The sequence below is a fragment of the Monomorium pharaonis genome, chromosome 3 (genome assembly GCF_013373865.1).
Source record: "Monomorium pharaonis isolate MP-MQ-018 chromosome 3, ASM1337386v2, whole genome shotgun sequence".
NCBI lineage: Eukaryota > Metazoa > Arthropoda > Insecta > Hymenoptera > Formicidae > Monomorium > Monomorium pharaonis.
The window spans coordinates 12481127-12503716 of record NC_050469.1 but is presented as its reverse complement, the minus strand read 5'-3'; the positions used below and the strand labels follow the sequence as shown (position 1 = coordinate 12503716).

At 34.7% G+C, this 22590-nt stretch overlaps 2 protein-coding genes across 16 annotated transcripts in view; one reads left to right on the top strand and one right to left on the bottom strand.

The window, feature by feature from the left end:
* Positions 1–545: 545 nt before the first annotated feature.
* LOC105830794 lies at positions 546–7041 on the bottom strand. Of its 2 annotated transcripts, none has more exons than XR_004962636.1 (3): positions 3020–3254; positions 2841–2955; positions 546–1420 (listed from the first exon to the last, which is right to left on the bottom strand). XR_004962636.1 is itself a non-coding variant. In XM_012670375.3 (3 exons), exons 1-3 carry the CDS (start codon positions 7014–7016, stop codon positions 1283–1285), a joined length of 372 nt encoding a protein of 123 aa, XP_012525829.1. In that variant the 5' UTR covers positions 7017–7041; the 3' UTR covers positions 546–1282. The 2 variants fall into 2 exon arrangements, 1 of the variants encoding a protein (XP_012525829.1); XM_012670375.3 differs by lacking the exon at positions 3020–3254 and adding an exon at positions 6898–7041.
* Positions 7042–7065: 24 nt separating this feature from the next.
* Positions 7066–22590, top strand: part of LOC105830792 (phosphatidylinositol 4-phosphate 5-kinase type-1 alpha) — a 36065-nt gene continuing 20540 nt past the window's right edge. For 12 of the 14 annotated variants that reach the window (XM_012670372.3, XM_012670374.3, XM_012670373.3 and 9 more), the window contains exons 1-12: positions 7066–7230; positions 11866–11900; positions 13304–13432; positions 13847–14095; positions 14189–14341; positions 14431–14595; positions 14685–14900; positions 14994–15220; positions 15313–15445; positions 15594–15681; positions 18926–18988; positions 21112–21189. In XM_012670372.3, the coding sequence (XP_012525826.2) occupies positions 7098–7230; positions 11866–11900; positions 13304–13432; positions 13847–14095; positions 14189–14341; positions 14431–14595; positions 14685–14900; positions 14994–15220; positions 15313–15445; positions 15594–15681; positions 18926–18988; positions 21112–21189 (1669 nt within the window). In that variant the 5' untranslated portion in view covers positions 7066–7097. The remainder of the gene's footprint in view (positions 7231–11865; positions 11901–13303; positions 13433–13846; positions 14096–14188; positions 14342–14430; positions 14596–14684; positions 14901–14993; positions 15221–15312; positions 15446–15593; positions 15682–18925; positions 18989–21111; positions 21190–22590) is intronic. The other 2 variants (XM_028193447.2, XM_036284511.1) reach the window with 1 other exon arrangement.

Sequence of the window (22590 nt, the reverse complement as noted above, 5' to 3'; positions counted from 1 at the left end):
GTTTACTACGCGACGTATATTACGTAATTTACGTTACGTATTTTACTTACCTATCCCTGCAGCTGGCCGTGGCGTACGACGATTGTTATCATGTTGAACTTACATATGTACTAGTTGCAGCGTATGGCCAAGAAGCATGAGGATATGATCGTAGAGCATGCGCACATGGCTGCAAAGTGTCATGTCGCAACATTTCGTCGGTGTGACAGATTTTTTAACCTGAATATTCGTCAACTTTAACGATTAATATCTCGCTTCCCGGGGCAGAGTGACGCTTTTTTCTGCCAAATTCGTTTGTTTGATTCAAAACCGCGTCGAATAAGCACAATTACATCGATATTTGAATACCAGTGCCTAAACTGAATAATTAGCGATGTGTGCAATTGAGCTCGTGCGCAAAAGAGTTTGTAGGCAATCGATTTGTAGGCAAACGGTTCTGTGCGCAAAAGATTTGTTGGCAAACGGTCTGTCGGTAATCAGTGCTGTTGGCAATTAATTTGTAGGCAGTTGGGGCCCTCCCAAAACATAGACAATAGAGACAAAAATACATTACTGATATTTTTAGTTGAAATATCTGCGGATAGTTTTGGCGGAGAAAATTTTCAATTGTTACGTCAAGAATGCATCAATTATCATTAACATTCGTGATGTCAAAATGAGCCATTGTTTGCCTAAGAATTCCTTCTCGCGTTGTAAATTCGACAGATCTGAATAAAAGATTGACCTCAGCTGTAACTTTTCTCGAGATTCTATCGCATTGCATGTAAGTCTTACGTTAAATTATACCGCTCATCGGTATCTTTGTTCCTTTGTTGCGTCTTATACAGGAAATACTATATTCTTTCTTTTAGTTTTACGCTCGCGATATCTATGTATTGAAATGCTCGAGGGATTGCGAGAAAGCTGAATTTACTCGAGAATTCTGAGTACATATTAACCACGTGGCAGTGACTTATTCGTAATCATATCCCAAACAACACGCGTGTCTAAAAGATCTTAAAGACGTCTTTTAGATATGCTTTATGTCACAAGAATATATGATCTCTCGATATGTAGATAACATACCAAAAAATAATTACAATAATTTTAATTTTCCAAACACTCTAAATAAAAGCCTCAGAAATGTCTTATTAAAAATTATGTGTACAATTCTTTTTTGAGACATTTAAAAATATATAAAATATTCTAAGTAGTAAGAAATTTTGTATATATATAATCATAAATAAACAAATACACTAATATAATTTAACCAATACAACTTTCATTGCAGAACCGTGGAGATCTACTCGGTTTCTGTGTTAGCTGCGTGTTGATTTCTCGCAGACGACTTGACTCCATCCAAAAGAGAGAGTCCTCGACTTTTCATCCTACTAGATTCCCGGGCTTGTTGGTACGACATCGACTCCATATACTCAACCACCTTCGAAAAGAAAGAGAAAGAGAAAAGATATACGCAAGGTCAGCGTATCGTAAGAGAGCGAAGTTCGTTTCACCGGAGTAATTAAAGTTTCCTGCATTTGAGCCGCGGAACCGACGTTGCGTGGCAAGTGGCCTGCTTTTCGACCGACGGTACTTTTGTCGAACAAGGAGAAATAAAAATCGGCGTCCTTTTACTAAATGAATTAGGGTCAGCATCGAACAGATCGCACGGGGCGTATGATCTAACGCGTTTGTTTTACGAAGGTCGCGCTAAGGATGCTTGGAGCTGATAAAAATCGTTAACAACGGAAGTGTCGGTTAAATAAATGATTAATTAAATAAGATAACCGACTGGACTACAGTATGGTTTCCAATAGGAAGCTGGAAATATTTTCACCGATGAGCTAAGTTCTATTCGATTAGATTTGTAATTACATATTATATAAGTTGTTCAACTATATTTATAATTAAATACTTTTCAGCTGTGTGAAATAAAATAATGATAATTTAAAGTTATGAATAATTTTTAGCAAATAATTGAAGTTATATATTATCTTATATGAAATCTTATATGAAATTAAAAGAAAAGTGGATTTTTGTATTCCAGGTTTTTCAAACTTTAATAATATGTCTTATAAGTAGAAAAGTAAAAATGTTATATAAACATCTTAGGGTCCAAAATATTTTACTAAAAAGTTATACCAAAAGAATAAATAAAATTTTAAACTTATATTTATAATATATAACATTCTTTTTTTAATTTTGTTCAGAAAACGTAGTATTAAAGTAAAAATCTAATTTCTGGTAACAGCGCCATTAAATATAGATAAAAACATAATTAATATATAAAATTTTACTGAATATAACTAATGTGTTGCACACGGAAGCATCCAGCAGATAGGAGATGAACGACAATACCCCTGATGGAATTACGGAAGTTTTGCAAAGTAATTTGATAATTAATTACATGTTCCACCGTATAAATCTCTAGTGCACATTAAGCGAAACGTCTGTCTAGTGCACATTAAGCGAAACGTTTTATATAGACTGTCTTGTGTGATCAGTGCCCCATAATGAATGCAGCCGACATAATTAATTAATGATACACGACGTTTATGACTGATCATTGAGCATGCTTCGTTTTCTAGCAAGCAAAACTAATGCTTATTCAGATTGATTAATATAATCATTAAAATGTGAATAATTTAACAAAGAAAACATTTTTACTTTTTAAATGTGACTTAATATTTTGTATTTCTAGAAGTTAATTAAAAAATTATATTAACAAAATATTGATTATATGTAAAAAAAAATTCAAATAACGATTGATTCGTTAATTTATTATTAAAATCAATTATTTTTCTTTCTAAATTATGCATAGACAATTTAACTGACTATCAAAAAGTGATTAAATGTATAACCTGATTGTTATAATCGAGGTAGCCCACTAATATTTCATGTGCAATCATGCCAGTAATGCTTAGAAGAAATATTCTTTGCACTAATATTTTATTTTGAAGCCACTTAACCATGATGCTGAAAAATAAACACGTAATTATACTTAAAATATTTAAATTATTTTAATTGATTAATAAATTACCGTCTGGACAGTTTGGATATTAATCAAAACATTATTTATTCATAAATACATTTTTGAAATTATAAGCACTAAATTTTTTATCTTCTATGAGGATAAATGTTAAAATTTATCGAAATTCTAGCAAACCATAAAAATTTGATTATTGACAAACTTCATATTAAATGACGATAAGAATGAGAATATAGAAATATGTGGGAATATACATAACATAATAATTATCCAGAATATTTATTAAAGAAACCATTTTTTAATTTCTCATTCTTATTTCTCATATTTATTATTCATATTTAATAATATTCTTAATACCAAATTCCAAATATCAAATATTCGGGTAAAAATTTTTCACATAAAACGTGTAAATGATGCATATGTATATATGTATAATTATATGTATATATGAAATATGTCTATATATGTTTATATTATTTTCTTTCTTTTTTAATATTTTTGTTTGATGTTAAAATAATAATTATACTAAAAAGACAAAACTAATTAGTAACTAATATAATTTTTGCATTGTTTTTTTAACCAAAATTTAAATATAAAGAAATGAAAAATAATTGCTCATGTATAATAAAACGGGGAGTTTTGTTAAAGTGTCCACGTGCTGCAGTTTAGTGAAAACATATCAAAATTGGATAAATGGATTAGAAAAACTCCTCGTGCTGCAATTGTGGAGCTCCACGTGCCATTGCTGCTAGGGATGAGCGTCGGCTTTGACGGTTAGTTAGGACAAATCGGCGCGCTGTCGTCAACGAATTGACCACGCAAATAAATCGTGGAGCCTTCAGACAAGTATATCTTCAGACAGAACCCCGTTGCGCATTGGACTCTGCAACAGACACTTACAAGAAAACCTCGCAAACTCGAGAATTCAGATTTTTATGAAACTTGGCATAAATGTAAAGGGGGTAAATACATGAATTTAAAAATTTTTAGTTGGTGCCCAAAAACGGTTTGAAAGGGTAAAACCACCCTTCAAAGTTCAGACGATTTTTGCGGTTTTTCGATATATCTCGTAAATTAAACAAAATATAAAAAAATGTTTCATACGAAAGTTTTACAGTATAAATACCTTTATTTAACTATATTTATTAAATAAAAATTTTTTACAATTTTCTTTTTTTTCCGAAAAATGAATAACGTAGTTAAATGGAGGTATTTATGCTGTAAAACTTTTGTATGAAACATTTTTTAATATTTTGTTTAATTTACGAGATATATCAAAAAACCGCAAAAATGTATCAACTTTGAAGGGAGGTTTTACCCCTTCAAACCGTTTTTGGGAATCAACAAAAAATTTCTAAATTCATGTATTTAACCCCCTCAACATTTATGCCAAGTTTCATTAAAATCAGAATTTACGGATTCTCGCGAGGTTCCCTTGTCAGAGTATTGTAAAAATTCATCATTTTCCGCAATCGTGATAAATTTTTACAATACACAGAGCGTTGTAAAAATTAATTTCTGCAATAGGCTGACAATTCCAGAAAATATTGAATTTCTACAATACACAAAGTGTTGTAAAAATTAATTTCTGCAATAGGCTGACAATTGCAGAAAATATCGAATTTTTACAATACACAGAGCATTGTAAAAATTATTTTCTGCAATAGGCTGACAATTGCATAAAATATCAAATTTTTACAATACACAGAGCGTTGTAAAAAATAATTAATGCAATAGGCTGACAATTGCATAAAATATCGAATTTTTACAATACACAGAGTGTTGTAAAAATTATTTTCTGCAATAGGCTGACAATTGCAGAAAATATCGAATTTTTACAATACACAGAGCATTGTAAAAATTATTTTCTGCAATAGGCTGACAATTGCATAAAATATCGAATTTTTACAATACACAGAGCATTGTAAAAATTATTTTCTGCAATAGGCTGACAATTGCAGAAAATATCGAATTTTTACAATACACAGAGCATTGTAAAAATTATTTTCTGCAATAGGCTGACAATTGCAGAAAATATCGAATTTTTACAATACACAGAGCATTGTAAAAATTATTTTCTGCAATAGGCTGACAATTGCAGAAAATATCGAATTTTTACAATACACAGAGCATTGTAAAAATTATTTTCTGCAATAGGCTGACAATTGCAGAAAATATCGAATTTTTACAATACACAGAGCATTGTAAAAATTATTTTCTGCAATAGGCTGACAATTGCATAAAATATCGAATTTTTACAATACACAGAGCATTGTAAAAATTATTTTCTGCAATAGGCTGACAATTGCAGAAAATATCGAATTTTTACAATACACAGAGCATTGTAAAAATTATTTTCTGCAATAGGCTGACAATTGCAGAAAATATCGAATTTTTACAATACACAGAGCATTGTAAAAATTATTTTCTGCAATAGGCTGACAATTGCAGAAAATATCGAATTTTTACAATACACAGAGCATTGTAAAAATTATTTTCTGCAATAGGCTGACAATTGCAGAAAATATCGAATTTTTACAATACACAGAGCATTGTAAAAATTATTTTCTGCAATAGGCTGACAATTGCATAAAATATCGAATTTTTACAATACACAGAGTGTTGCAGAAAATATCGAATTTTTACAATACACAGAGCATTGTAAAAATTATTTTCTGCAATAGGCTGACAATTGCAGAAAATATCGAATTTTTACAATACACAGAGCATTGTAAAAATTATTTTCTGCAATAGGCTGACAATTGCATAAAATATCGAATTTTTACAATACACAGAGCATTGTAAAAATTATTTTCTGCAATAGGCTGACAATTGCAGAAAATATCGATATTTTACAATACACAGAGCATTGTAAAAATTATTTTCTGCAATAGGCTGACAATTGCAGAAAATATCGAATTTTTACAATACACAGAGCATTGTAAAAATTATTTTCTGCAATAGACTGACAATTGCATAAAATATCGAATTTTTACAATACACAGAGCATTGTAAAAATTATTTTCTGCAATAGGCTGACAATTGCAGAAAATATCGAATTTTTACAATACACAGAGCATTGTAAAAATTATTTTCTGCAATAGGCTGACAATTGCAGAAAATATCGAATTTTTACAATACACAGAGCATTGTAAAAATTATTTTCTGCAATAGGCTGACAATTGCAGAAAATATCGAATTTTTACAATACACAGAGTGTTGTAAGCCTTCTCCTAGTCACAATTTTTACTTCACCGAGTAGATGGACGATAGCGTATTAGGCGTGAAACATCGAAGAAGCATCCGCGCGGCGACCTTTGTTGGCAGAAGACAAAATAGACAGTGTTACGACGGAAGGAATATTTTCGTGGTATGGATTGGATCCACTGCTATCTATGGAAGGCACTCCGAATGCAAATTGCGTACTAAAATTTCTCCGGTCTCTCGCAATCGCGTCTTCCGCTCTCCTGCAATCGCGTGCCCGCGCGCGGCGGAGCGGAGAGCGCGCGCGAATTTCAATATTCAAATGCCACGCCACAGTCGCGCCGCGGCAGTAATTAATTCCCCGCGCGACCGTTCGGGGGCGCCAGTGTCGCGCCGCGCGGCGCGACCAACGCGACGTTCGGTCGATAAACAGCGGAGGCGCTTCGCTCCCGTGTTCTCGTTCCCATTAGTACCATCGGATCGTGGATTGGACGGTTGACGTTGACCACAAAGTTTTCGTTGTCTCTCTCGCTCTTTCCCGTCTCCCTATCCCCATTTCGTCGCGCGTGTTGGCGATTCGAGAAAACCGTCGGTGGGTATCGCGGCGTGACGGGAGCGACGGCGAATATGTCGCGTTCGCGTAATCAATCGTGATATCGCGGCCGCGCGCGCGTCGCCAGGACGTGGAACGGGTGACCGCCGCCCGCGGCACCGCGCGAACTTACAGCAGCGAGTCCGAAACATGCGTCCGCGCGACGGGGAGGATCGCGCGACGACGACGACGACGACGACAACCACCGAGGCTCCTTCGAGGAACTGTCAGGGGGACCGTCGCCACCACCATCGCCGCCGACGCCGCCACCAGCACCGTCGCCACCGTCACGCGTGAGTCAGTGCGGGATCGGACGGAGGCGACGCACGCAAAATGGCTTCGGGCGACAATGTGGACGTGATCGAAGTGGTCGAGACGACGAGCTTCCCCGTGCCGGCGACGGCGCACCAGCCCGCGGCAAAGGTGGACCATCTCAGACCGGAGCTATCCACCGTCGAGGAGGACTGTAAGTGTGACCCGTGACTCCCGTGCTCTATTTTCTCTCCTCCCCTTCCTCCCCACTCTGCTCCGACTCGTCCGACTGCGGACATAACCTATAACACCGCGATCCCGAACGCCGAGCGTCGTTTCTCTCGCTCGACGACGACGACGACGACGAGAATGACGATTCGTTCGTCGCGGCCGGCGGACCGCGAGGGTCGCCGCGCGCTCCTCCTCGTCGTCGTCGTCGTCGTCGTCGTTGTCGTCGTCGTCGCTCGGTCGATCGACTTTGAAACGTCAGCGTGACAGCTAAGTAATGGGTGTCACCCGACCTACAAAGCGCGGACGCGGAGAATCCGCAATCGTCCGGTCGGGAGATGCGAGGAACGATTCAATTGAAAATGCGCCTCGCGTGTCCGCTCCTCCCGCCTTCCGCGGGAGGACCGACCGAGATCGATCGGCGGATAAGTTTGACGGTCCTCCGTCGGTTTCTATCGCGGGAAGTAGGATGCTTCCTCTTGGCGAAAGCCAAGCGTCGCGATCTCTCTCTCTCTCTCTCCAAACGGTTCTTTTTATCGCTCGCGCCGGCGACCCGACAGCGACTGATCAGTCGCGAGGTCGGAGCGACACGAGAGTTCCGGGAAACCTCCGGGAGCTCTCTCTGCGTGACACCTGACTCCGTTCCGATAACCCGCCGTCACGGACGGAGATTTTTCAAGCGTCAAAACGTTAAACGCGCGCGCGTATTGTGTCGTGGACGCCGCGCCCGACAAAGGCGACTTTGTAACATACGTGCATATTCTCGTTAATAAAAACACCACGCGTTCCACGCATGACACACTTTCCTTCCGCGCGGCATCTCGCATTACGTAATTACACGTAGAGAGATATCTAGGCGTCGAGACTCGCGGGAGTCGAGGAGGCCCCCTGCACGGCGTTCGAACGCGGAGCGTTACGAACGAATACCCGTTTTTCCACGGTTTCGGTTAGGTTAGGTTAGATTCATATTCTGTCGGGATTTTAGAAAATTGGACGCGCTCGATCGAACGGGATGGCCCCGTTGAGAGATCGCCGGGATCGTCTCTCACTTCGTTGGAGAGGTCGGTTAAAGTCCCCGACGGACAGAGAAAACGAAGAAATAACAATTACGGAAAAATACTTTGTGCTTTTCTCAATGTTTATCGGTCACTAATTAATTTGATTCGAATAAAGAAATATATATTTCTACGAAATGTCTCCTTTCCTTATTAATTAATTATTAACGTCTGAGGTAAAATTTTATTTCGCCTCATCTTTTAGCAAAGATTTATTTCGGCGAAATAAAATTTTGAAGCTTCTCTCTTTCTCAGTTAGAGTTTCAAAATCCTCGTACAGTTTGTGAATTTTTAATATGATAGTCTGCAGGTTTCGACGTCATCCAACGTCGTGTATAGCGTTTGAGTTTTGGACTCGTTTGCGCTCTGATTTTCGTGTTCCACCTGGACGAACCGTATGAGGCTGACGCGGCACGGCAACGGCGGCGATTCGTTCGTCGCGACTTCGAGGCCGACAGGCCCGTGCGTTTGACAGCTGACAGGGCGTCGAGCCAGCGGCACGTGGAAACCCGTGCTCTCCGGGATTTCGCGTCGGATTCCGCGTCGATCGCGCGATCGCGATAACGCTCGCTCGTTATCAGATTCCAAGGAATGCATGTTTCCTCCATCACGGAAAAAAATAGTTAGAAAAGGCTCGTGCTCGAAATGTTTGTCTCTTCTTCGAATGACATCAGCTCTTTGTTGGGCAAAGATTCTTCCCGCCTACACAGAAGAGAAGAATATTCTTGTTTTGAAAACGTCTTCATTTTCAAAGGAAATGTTAAATATTGAAATGAGATTACGTACACGGAGAGCATTTTTTCTCTTAAAAATTGTATTCTGAAAATCGTAGTAATTGTGAGACAACGTAAACCTTGAAGAATTTTAATAAAATTTGGCAAAGTTTTAGTAAATTTTGTTAAAAGTATAGTAAAATTCTTCAAGGTTTACGTTGTCTCACGATTTTCAGAGTGATTTTTAAGAGAAAATTCTCTCCGTGTAACGTTAGACCGACGTAACTTACTTATATATTTTGTGAAAAATTTCGTACAATTTTATTTAAAAAAATATATACTATACATCGAATAAATATAAATATCGAATAAAAATAACAATATTAATTTCATACTATTATATTTAAAACAATCACGTATTGTGCTCTTTAGAGTGCGTTCCACTTAACGCTCGCAACGCTCTTGGAATTTTATCCTTGTTGTTTATCGAATACTAAACAAGGATAAATGATGCTTGCAAGCATTGCGAGTGGAACGCACTCTTAAATGACTATTATTGGAATAAGAATACGGTATTTTGCTGAAATTTAAAATTCTCAAAATCTCTTTAAAGTTTTCGAAAATAAAAATGTTTTCAAAACAAGAATATTCTTGATTTCGCCACATTCACATATTTTTAGACTGGAATTTCGTGAAGCTTCGGAGTACTGCTTTTTTTTCTACTCCATTGTCGTCTTTAGAAAATAAGGGAAGTTGCATTCTCATTTTGCGTTTAATCCTCGATGTTTAAAGTTTGTAATGTGAAGTATCATCATATTACGTATTCAATGGCTTTAATTCCTTCTTCCTTCCGTCCAGACGCCTCTGGGGACTCTTTGTCCGTCACATATTCTTTCTCTTGAGCATTACGCGACATTTTCGAAAGTGTCATTTCCTGACTTTTTGATAAGAATGTTATCAAACTTTATCTTTTTATCTCGTTTTCGGAAAATGAAGGAAGTTACGCTCTCTCATTACGGACGTTTCATCTCGGAATAAGTTTAAAGCTCACGATGCAAAATATCATATTACGCATTCAGTGACTTTAACTCCTTGCCTCCTTTCAACTGGGTTTTTCCTCTCGAACGATTACGCGACACGTAATAATCGGGATTATTTTCCAAGTTTCTTTTTTTTTTACGTCGAGAATGAAAGAACAAGAGAATATTATCTCGCTGAAGAATATCTTTATTATCTCAAGGATGAGAGAGCCTTAAGTCATCGTTTACATAACACAATTCATTCCGCTTCGAAAGGAAATAGGTTCACACGTTTCTCCACCGATGTACGCAACGTGTAGTTTTCCCTTTTCCGCGCAAACATTTGCGGTAGCTTTCAGAAATTCATTGACTTGGACGATTGATGATTTTATTGACGCCGCTTTTTTTGCGTTTTCGTTGCTGGAAAAAAAAATCTCAGCCGAACAAAGACCACCGCACGCGTTTGTGAGTCACACGAGCTCACAACGAGGAAGACGAGGGTTAAAAATAGAAGGCTAAGTAAGGACATCTTGACTCGTTGTACCCTTATTCTACGGGCTGTCATCATCCCAGGGGCCTTTTTTACTCGATATCGCAAACCGCTATTCCCTCGCACGTACACGTGCCGCTTTTTTTTCTGCAGCAGCAAACTCGATTATCGCTAGTAATTTGTTAATCCAAGATTCACTCGAAGCGATGAACAATTCGTCGTTCGTTATCGCTAAACCTATCGTGACTCACAGGCTCACGGAGCCTTGGAAACTTGTATGGTATTTAGCGATTTGCAAAAGTGATTTACTAATTTTGATTCTTGTTTCAAGAAGTTGTTTAAAAATGTATGTGAGAGATGTCATGTCACTTAACGTGTGACATGACATCTCACACACACATTTGTTATAATAAAAACGTAACACGTTTATTATATATTTAATTGTGAATAGCATATAAATATAGAACGTAAAATATAGAACATGAATATGTAACGTAGATATAACGTTTAATTACGTGTAATCTATACAGATAGTGTTGCCGTTTTTAGTGACAGTCTAAAAAAGAGCAGCATTGAAATAATTTGAACAATTAATTAACAACGTTTAATAGTAAATGTACAATAGAAATATGGTCCGTGAAATGTCAGTAAACACAATTAATATTTTTCAAGAGTCTATTAACTGCTGGAACATACACGTGTTGCATTAATATAAAAGAACCAATCTCGCTTTAGTGAATCGATCGCGCAAAAATGTCATTGAGCCTCCTTGTGCTACTTTTATCTAATAATTTTTTAAAGCACATTTTAAAGATTGTTGATTTTATCGTGCAAATTCTCAAATTTACTTTAAATGTCAGTGTTACATGTATTGTATTTACACGAATGTCTGTTAAAAAATTATTTTTAATAAAAAAAAATATATTTACCAAAACAAATAATGAATAATCTCTTGATTTATTTTATCGGATTATTTATATAAAAAGGGTCATTTAGTACTTAATTATTTGAAAAAATTATATAAAATTTTTGTACTATTATAATTGTTATTAATAATTTTATTTTTTACATAATTTTCAATACGTAAAGTTGCGGTTTAATAGTTTTTACGTTTTATACAGATCATACATGATGTATACGATTACTATACAGGATCTTCTTATTGTATGTGAAATTTAATTATTTATCATTATTTTATTGATAAAGAACATTGAATTGTTCTACTAAAATGTCATGTTGCTTATGTTTACAAAACGCATTATCAAATACGTGCGCTGTTTTTTTATCAAAATACATACATTATACCATGCAGCGTAATTAAAATGTCTTCCTCTCTTTTTGCAGATAAGTCGACCGGAGAGAAAATAACAGCATTTGACGTAAGTATTGATTTTTCCTTAAATAAATGTTAGTTTTAAAATATACGTTGCCGAAAAAAGTACGCGCGTTCCATTTTATTAAATGACAAAGACATTTTCTTTTAACGCTTCATTAGCACTTCAATGACCCGTTTAAATAATTATTAGCAATTAATACAATCACATAAATGAAGACAGATCTTCGATACGTGCGCGCGTGTCAAAAGTCAACTCATAAATAATAATTTCATTGTTGATATTAACAATTCAAATGAAATAACCACGTTCATTTACTTCAAATCTCAGAATATTTTTATGCTCTGTTTTGTCCTTCTTAATTATCTTATGCATTACACATCGCTGTCTTTGTTTATGATTAAATAATGTAATGTTTTATATAAAAGCTTGCCTAGCTTTTACTTCTTAAATAATTTTAAAAAGAAAGCATTGATGGAAAAGTCCCGACGCATGTGCTGCATTTCATCGTCTTTTAATTCTTTTCCGTTAACGCTTGCTCCACTTTTGCGCGGATTCACATTAATATTTCACTTATTGCTAATCGCGATCGCTTATATCCTCTCCATTTGATTTTTATCCAAGTACATCCGATAGGAGCGTGTTTATTTATTACATTCCAAATAAAAGTAAAAAATTTACAATACGCGTTTAAGATAAGATAGAAATACACAGATAATAATTTGGGGCAAGCAGATTGCTTAATTCCTTTTAAATTGGTTCAAAATAGATTAATATCGATCACAAGTTTCTCCAGTTCTTCTATTTACAGCCAGTCGCGCCAGTTATATCCTACGTTTACTCGCGAAATCATTTCTATTTTCGTACGACGTACAGTACAGACTGCCCGTCATCGGTAATTTACACTCGAGCATCCAAGATCGATTCTTGCACGCTTGCGAAGTTCGCGTGGAGTCAAATTGCGCATGAAACAGGTTTTTGAATTTGCGACTTGCTCTTGTTATTACAACTCGCAAAACGCGCGTGCAAAAACACGGAGAAGTGTATCATAAATCACCGTTGCACGATTACCGCGGATATCATGCTTCGATAATCGTACATTTTTTGCGAGATGTATAACCGAGCGCGGCGATACACTTATCGCGACGAAGCGGCATTTATACACCCCTTTATCTTCTTAGTTGTTTAATTATTCATCTGAATAATCAGGGACACCTTCGGTATTTCCTCCGTATAGCGCTAAATGCCACAGAAGATATTTTGTGACACATGTATATTACAAGACCTTGTGTAAGGCGAGATAGCCGGAACGTACAGCTAACGTCCTCTCTGCGCGCATTTCAGATCACACTAAATAATTATTAGCAATATAAGTGTGGAGATATTTTCCTCAAGTATATGTTCGGTGTTAACAAGAATATGTTATGTACTATCAATTATCTTTGCAGAACTCAATAGTACAACATGGTACGACGGGTGGCAAGATCCCTGTGGGGATATCAAGAAACAAATCGGAACGAGAGAGAAAGATTGGACATCGAAGAGTTGGAGTGGGAGGTGAAATCACGTATAAAAAGGTAGGGGAAGAATTCTGGTGTAGCACTTTTAATAAATAGTTTGCTCAGATCAGATTTTGTGCTTTGTAATCAAAGTTAAAGGGTGTTGTTAAATGAAAGAGATAAATAAATAAGCTTGTACTACATTATGTTGAGCAGTATGAGTGGTAAGGTCTTTTGATGTTAATGAAAGAGATAAGCTACTTGTCTTATTCAGCTATCAAAGAGTGATAATCAGCTACACATGTATTTACCGATTCAATCACTTCATTCGAGTTGCAGGAGATATTAGATTTTCTCTATTTAATAGCTTGAAACATTACTGTCATTTCCTTATTAATATTAATTATAGGCATGAAATTAAGAATAAGAGTATATTATACTCTATAATTTTATCTTTATGATTAATTAATTTATTTTATTTATTTTATACAGATCCAAACCACGCAAATTATGGGATCGATCCAACTGGGTATACAGCACGCGGTTGGCGGTCTCGCAAGTAAACCGGAACGCGATTTATTAATGCAAGACTTTATGACGGTGGAGACAACGAACTTTCCTAGTGAAGGATCAAATCATACTCCGGCCCATCATTTCTCGGAGTTCAAATTTAAAACCTATGCACCCATTGCATTTCGTTATTTTAGAGATCTCTTTGGCATTCAACCGGATGATTTTTTGGTAAGATAAATTTTGTTTTTTTTTTCTTTTTAAAAATTTTTTTCTGTATAATTATAATGTTAGCCTTGTACTAATTATAAAATATGCACTTAGATGTCAATGTGTAGTGCACCACTGCGTGAGTTATCAAATCCTGGCGCTAGTGGGAGTATCTTTTATCTAACGGATGATGATGAATTTATTATTAAGACTGTACAACATAAAGAGGGAGAGTTTTTGCAAACTCTACTTCCAGGATATTATATGGTATTCTATAAATAGACTTAATTAGAATATAATATTCATTTGACATGAAAAACTTTTTTATAACAACAATTTTCTGTTATTCTCTGCAGAACCTAAATCAGAATCCAAGAACGTTATTGCCAAAGTTTTTTGGATTGTATTGCTATCGGTGTAATAGTAAAAATGTTAGATTAATTGCCATGAATAATCTCTTACCATCATCCATAAAATTGCATCAAAAATATGATTTAAAAGGATCTACATACAAGAGAAAGGTTTGTAACATTACGATTGAATATTTATAAATATTGTACATTATATATTGTATATTGCGTGTTTATATATTGCATATTAAAAATTCTAGGCCTCAAAAACGGAACGTTCGAAATCTTCTCCAACGTATAAAGATCTAGATTTTATAGAGCATCATCCAGAGGGTATCTTTTTAGAAGCTGATACTTATAGTGCATTAGTAAAAACTATTCAACGGGATTGTCGTGTATTAGAAAGTTTCAAAATTATGGATTATTCTTTACTTGTTGGAATCCATAATCTTGACCAGGCTGCGAAGGAAAAAGCTGTAAATATCATGTGACATTTTTCATATCACGTAAATGTCAATATATATTTGTCTTTGCTATATGTGCTATACACATATATATATGTATTACAGCAAGAACAAAGATTATCGGCGAGCGCCGATGAGGAAGTTGATGAAATGGGTGGCGAAAGTGACGGATTCATTCAGACTGAAAGAGAAAAGGAAAGAGTGGATAGAATAGGCGCTGTCGCTTTAAATCGATCACGCAGTATAAATCGTCAAAGGTTGGTCGCTCACAGTACAGCGATGGAAAGTATCCAGGCTGAGAGTGAACCAATAGATGAAGAGGATGACGTACCGTAAGCATGATATATATTTTTCTCTAGATGAATGATCTATATATTAATATGTTTTTTAATTATAATAAGATTCATGTTTATGTTCTTAACAGTACAGGTGGCATTCCTGCCAGAAACGCGCGTGGTGAACGCCTTTTATTGTTTCTTGGCATTATCGACATTTTACAAAGCTACAGGTTGAAAAAGAAACTGGAACATACGTGGAAATCAATGATACATGATGGGGTAAGTGACATACATAACACACATGCGCGCGCGCGCGAGTTTATAGATTTCTTTTTACAATCTAATTCTCACGCAATATCTTCAATTTTTTTATTGATCTCAACATCTCTTATTGCTAATATAATAAAAATGTTTCTTATTTTCTAAGGATACTGTATCCGTACATCGCCCAGGATTTTATGCACAACGCTTTCAGGATTTCATGGCCAAGACAGTATTTAAGAAAATACCGTCACGTAAGTACCACCCGAATCAACCTGTCCTAACAAGTTTGACTACAAGGCTACACTCAGCAAAACTCGCTAATTTTTGAGTAATTTCACGCTTACTTAACTATCGACAACCATTGTTTTCTGGTTAATCACGTTAATTCAATGGCATTATACCATCAACTTCCTACAAAGGTAAAAAAATAAATATTAGCTATAATTAGGGAAAATAACCAATGCGACGTGTTTGAATTGTGAACATGAAACAAATATCCATTTATAATAATATTTGCATCTTGTGATTCAACCATATACAATGGTTTCGAATTGTACCTTTTATTGACGCTTTTGAGATATATTTTAAACATTTAATGCGAGACAAAAAACGCGAAAACTAGAACAAAAGTTCATTATAAATGAAGCTCAAAACTGGTACTTACAATATATATATAGTGTTACGATGATATAATTAGTAAGGTACTTGTATTGTTAAAGCATATACCAAATCTCATAGACAGCAGTAAGCCGTAAGCTAGAAAACTTTTTTTCTTGTTAAAAATTACTACAAAAGACTTGTTTTTACTTAATTTACTTAATTTACTTGTTACATAATTTTTCATCTAATGTGTAACAAACTCGTTTAAAGAGTTAGAATATTTAGGAGACTCAACAAAATATTAGCTTTCTTAAATATCTTACGCATAATTCTTATCAGAATCAACACGAGAGCGATGCCAGTTTTAACAACTTCTTTATCTAGTTATTCGTATTTTAAGAGTGTTGAAGCGCAGGTCAGCGATTCAATTTTGTCCTAACAGATTTTATCACAGATTTAGCCGTCCAAAGAAATGTTCTAACGATTATAATAGCGTTATAAGATATTTGAGTGACTGCAGAGAATGCGACAAATACTATGCGGATATCCGAAAATTATCTAGATGCGATATTTGCATCAATATCATGGTTATATTCGAATTTTATTGATCTATCAGTGCCTTGTATAAGTTAATGAAATATCATGCGTAAATCAGAATTATTTGTTGTAAAATAAGAATAATGCTTTTTAACAAATGCGACATTTACTAGAATTCAATCCGATCCAGAACAAAACTTTTCGGATACCTGCATTCGTTTCGAATCAATGCTGTGAATAAGATATATTTTGGATCTATGAGTGTCAATTGATCATTTCTGGGTTTTGTTTTGGTGTAACTAATTGCTAACACAATACACGTATGTACATTTTATTATATATAATTTCTTTATTTTTTGATAACTTTGTTTTGTAAGTTCAATCTCATTATGCATTTCATATTTTCTTCTGACACACAATTTTATTTTGATATATTTATTAAAGAAAGAAAAAGAGTGAATTACCAATCAGTGGTGTCCACAGGTATAGCTGAGTATTTTTTGTATATCGCTATATTATTAATGTTGACTTTTAACTTTCATTAACGTTTTCCATTTTATATTGGACTTTATTCAGAGCCATATTTGTAAAGAAAAATCGTGTAAACAGTAAGACTTCCATAAAAATATTACATAAATTATAAAAATTATATACAGGGTGAATCTTATTGGATGTCCTGGCCTTTTACCATAGGAAATGAATTACCGACTGCAACCTTAATACACACATGTACGGCCTATACACACACATATGGCGTAAATGCGTGTATTAATTAAGGTTGCAGTCGATAATCCATTTCCTATGGTAAAAAGCCGGGACATCCATTAAGATTCACCCTGTACATACATAGAATTATTTTTGATTGTTAGTGACTTTTTTTTATCTAGTCTGTAATATAGTTGAGAATATATGTGCACTTGTTAGTGTACAGGTTATCACGATTGCAACGAATTTTATTGTTTATAAATTTTTTTATCAATGATATCATATGCCAAAGTTCTATAGAAATTCTTTTAATGTCAAGAACAAATAAATCTTGACTGAAGTTTCTATTTATTCGATGCGCCAAAGCAATCATTGATATTTTCGTCCATCAAAACACATTAATAAAAAAAAGATATAGGACGCACGAAATACATCCGAGCATTCAAAGAGTTTGCATAGTATGACTGCTTTTTAAAAGAAAAAAATGCATGCTATAGTATATTTTTCCCGACAAAGGCTCTTTATAAAAAGGCTAGATAATTTTGTGCGCTCTATATACCTGTAGAAGAATCTCTGCGATATATAAATAATGTTGAACGTATATATTTTTGGCCATACAGTAGTAAATGTAGGACCGCGTGGGTGAGATTAATTTGAGGGAGAGTGCGAGAGTGTGAGAGCGAGAATAAGTATCGGTAGAAGTAGAATTTTTTTTATTGTAAAAATATTCAGCTATTGACTGAACATGGACACCATTGTACATATTTATATATTTTACAATAAACATTTTCGCTGTTTACAACTTCATTTCATTTATGAGCCCACCCATACACTTATAACTTACCGTTACTATACTACTACTATTACTCTACTATTACTACTACTACTACTGTTACTACTACTGTTACTACTACCACTGTTACTACTACTGTTACTATTACTAATGCTATTACTATTACTATCATTATTCTTGCTATACTGATACTACTACTGTTACTACCGTCATGTATACTACCATCATTATTGACATTGCTCCACTTATTATGATTTATATCCTCTCGTAGTCGTTATTCATATTGAGTTTCTTGCACCATCAGCGCGTTACACTTTGTATATTGTCTTAATATTGTATCGTGCAATGTGTTTGTTGTGTTACGTTTACGTTTTTTTATCCACTTGTCACTTTATACTTTACCATGTGAATAAACAAATTATTTACGAATTGACAGCCCAGACATCCTAGGGAAAGTACAATTAATGTATATCTTTCTCGAATTGTTATACGTTGAAGCATTGTTAAAACAGCAGAAATTTGAGTCGCATAAATCTTTGGTTCAATTTATCTGCTTAGATAATAATTTGAGACGGTATCTACGATATTAATTTTCCATATCCAAGTACAGAAAGGAAGCTTAAAGTCGCTTTGACACGTTTAAAAATTAGGTGTACCCTGGCTTTTCTTTAATGTCTCTATCTATTCTCGGCAGTGCTTATGATTTTTCATTCAAATGATCCGGTATACATAATCATATTATAAGCGGATATTAGCTAAATGTTGATGTTTTTGTGTCTCGTGCACTTCTTTTCGTGTCGACCCCCAATGACCTCGTCTGATCTGCTACCGATTGAAACTCGAAAATTGAATACCAAAAGTGGACCTGCCTGAGATTAAGGGGAATCATCGCAAATTCCGTAACCTCGTCACCAGCTACATAGGTAACTCTGTCTATGTGTGCGTCCATCTGTCCATTTTTGTACAAGTGTATGTATGTACGTTTGTTTTCACATAATCCTCTGCCTGTATATATGTTTCTTTTTATGAATGATCCGTTTTTTATGCTGTTTTTTTTATTTTACAGTGTGTGGATTTATCTCACCGCTTATTTTTATGCAATTTTGCATTGAGCAGATAAAACATCTATTATAATTTTTGGAAGAATTTGAATGATTGTTTTAAAATAATTATTACAAAAATAATTTACGAAATTAATGTTAGATTTCTCTGCATGCGATACTTAAAAATAAGATAATATTTAATATATAAGTATGGCACATTTGTTTTATTTTTACGTCTTATTTATTTTTCTATTTGTTGAATTAGAATTAAGAGAAATAGTAAATTGATCTATTTAAAAAAAATAATTACACGCATATATCTAAACCCTTATAAAAATGTAATACTGAACGGTTACGTTTTTGTAAGAGAAACTTGTTTTATATCCGCCAACATAAATATATTTTTTAAGCAATAAACTTTGAGCACTATTTTTTTGCTTACTAACACGTATATTTTTTTAACTTGAATGTTTGTACTAAAAAGTCTTTTTTAAACCAATTTTTTTAAAGTGAATTTAAGCGAAATTAGTGGAATTATGCGAGTGAGTTTTTTTTTTAACATCTATGAGTGTGTTTTTACTTGTGATGCTTTTGCAGCCATTGTGAAAATTGTACGCCTGACATGTACTGTTTTTTTAAATCACTTTTTACATATATTTCCGTTCTTTATTTTTTTGACACATTTTGCAATATACAGCCCAAGAACTTTTTTTTTATAAATCTAGGTTGTTCTCTCAATATATCCAAGAATAACAACCGTGATGTTAATTATAGACGATAGAACTCTTCACCCTTCTCCAACACTATATTTTTTCCACTTCTCAGAAAAGGATCAACCAAGAAGATTTCTATAATAACGTTTTACTCTCAGCACTACTTTCTACTTAATTTCTTTATCTCTATAAATTCTACACACAATCTTAAAATTTTTCTATCACATTCGGTATCGTGCAGCAATTAGTTTAGCCTAGACATACCCTGCAATCACAGCACGGACCGATAGATTAATGGATAAACGTCTACGCAATTTACAATAAAATCTAATTGTTACGTATGCATAAAGTGTATTTCTACAGACTCCAGCACAATTCTCATGTACGTACATATTTTTTCTGTGTGATTAATTACATAGGCATGGATTAAGATGTAGTACGTATACAGGTGATAATTGCTAATCGTAAAGACAGCTGTCGCTTAAAATCAAACGGGGCCAATAGATGTTATTCGCTTGATTATTATCGTTTATTCGCAATATATGTTAGATATTCTATGCCTGCGATTAATATAATTAAAATATAAATATTTTATGATAAGTATATATAATTTTAAAATTTCTTAACAGATAGAAAAATAGCATAATAATTATATATTAAGAAAAGAACTGTATTTATATTGTGGTGACATATGGCAAATACAGTGCTGTAGTGAAATTTGTCAAGTAGAAAATTTAAAAATATCTAAAATTGAAATTATCTATCTTATGAAAGAAACTATCGCAATATATATAAAATTTATTTACTTTCTGATTTTAAGATTAATTAACAGATAAATTGATATATTATGTAACTTACGCGTAATTATTTGAAATAATTAAAATAAATTACATATTCACATAAATTGCGTGTTCAGCTCTATAGGGCTAAAAAATTATATATTTTTTACAATTTTTTTTTTAGATTTTAGAATAATTGATTCGCGAGGTAACAAAGCAGAAAATAATTAGAAAATATTTTATATGCATAATTATTATAAAAATTAAATAATTCGATATTTTATTAAGAATTTAGTTTATGATAATTTTTGCAAACTGAAAACAGTAACGAAACGAAGTCAATAATGATCTTTGATCCTTGCTACTTTATGTCGGCTTTTGTAGCGTTTTAAGTCTTTTTGATAGACTTACTTAACATATACGTAATTTTTGTAACAATTTTTTAAAATAATTTGATGTTTAGGTCACACAGCTCACGCAAGAAATTATCATCATACGTTTTATGTTACAGCCTTGAAACATTCCCCGTCGAAGAGGAAAAGTATAAGCAGACCATTGAGGCCGCTGGAGGGTGATTTTGATTCAACCGGTAAGCCAAATACGTTTCTTTTATACTTAAACGACTTTTTTCAATTTTCTGTCATTCAAAAATTCTTTACGCTTGTTCACGATATCAGCGAGAAATTGATCGGTTTTCGGAACGTAATCAGTAATCGACCGTAAATAATTGTTTCCGCGTTTTTTTAATAAATGAATGTTTTTAATGTTTATCTTTAGCGCGTCTAAGTAATATCGTGACAAAAGAATTGATCATTAAAAGTAACGTCCGATTCCACGTAAGACATGTCGGCATCGCGATTAGAAGCTTTAAACATTGGAAACGTGAATTCCGAAAATCGTGGCCGAAGATTTCGACAGAACGTTTCTTCACGTTTCTATCATTGGCTTTTGCGCTGGATTTTACTGTAGCCAGGCACAGCGATCAGTGCAATAAACTTAGTTGCGGCATTCCCACGTTACCTGCTTCTAAAGCATTCACGGCAATACCGATATGCGAAGACATCGAGAATTCTAGATGAAGTCCCGTCCGATCCTATCCGCTCTCCCTGTCCTTTGCTCCAAGCTGACTCCACTACACATGAAAGGAGCGTATGTACATCTATTATAATCTCTAATTGTATAATTTAGTAGATAATCTTAATCTGCACCACAAAGGCACACGTTGTAAAGATTTTAATTATAAAAAATTCAATCTCACGTTAGTGTAAAGTTTCTCTCTTAATGGTGAATCGAAAGTTTAGAGAATTTTCCCGTCTGAAACGTAAGTTTGTACATATATTTCACATGGATTCAAGTCGCAGTCACAGCGATGAATAAGCGGTAAAATTAGTGTAAATATTAAATACAAAATTGTATATTGTACATAACGAAGAAAAAGCAGATTTACATCTTGTTAAATTTATATTTCACCTGGCAAAAGTGATTCCACCAGTGACACACACACACACACACACACACTCTCTCTCTCTCTCTCTCTCTCTCTCTCTCTCTCTCTCTCTCTCTCTCTCTCTCTCTCTCTCTCTTCTGCATCTCAATTCCACTTTATCTCCTTGTATTCCCGTAATCAGTCCGCTCACCGTCCTATGTATACAGCTTTACATCGTGAATGTCCGTCAGTCGTTCTGTTTCCCCGTCACACGAATGTCCTTTGCTCGAATCCTCGGGATTCTTTCGGCCAACTGGATACGACAGAGAAACTACGATCGCGCGATTTCGTCGGGGTTCCAGCCTTTATCGTGCTTCGCTGCAAATGAAACGCTTGAAGGAACTTTGCGTACCTCATGATGAAGCAGGGTTTGAACGATAATCGCGAGGAGGACGAATCGCTTGATCCCGATGATAAACACGCAAGAATGACTTACGCAATTTTGTCGATAATAGCACTAGTTTACAAATTTCACACTAATTTTAATTCAAGAATCTGTCAGAA

Bases quoted from the DNA above. Each gene is read 5' to 3' on its own strand.
- LOC105830794 (XM_012670375.3), bottom strand. From the start codon at position 7,016: ATGGTGGTGGCGACGGTCCCCCTGACAGTTCCTCGAAGGAGCCTCGGT. The intron at 2,956-6,897 runs GTAAGTTCGCGC...TTTATTTTTCAG, and splicing joins CATGTTTCGGACTCGCTGCT to CATCATGGTTAAGTGGCTTC. The intron at 1,421-2,840 runs GTTATACATTTA...TTCTTTTCGAAG, and splicing joins ACCTCGATTATAACAATCAG to GTGGTTGAGTATATGGAGTC.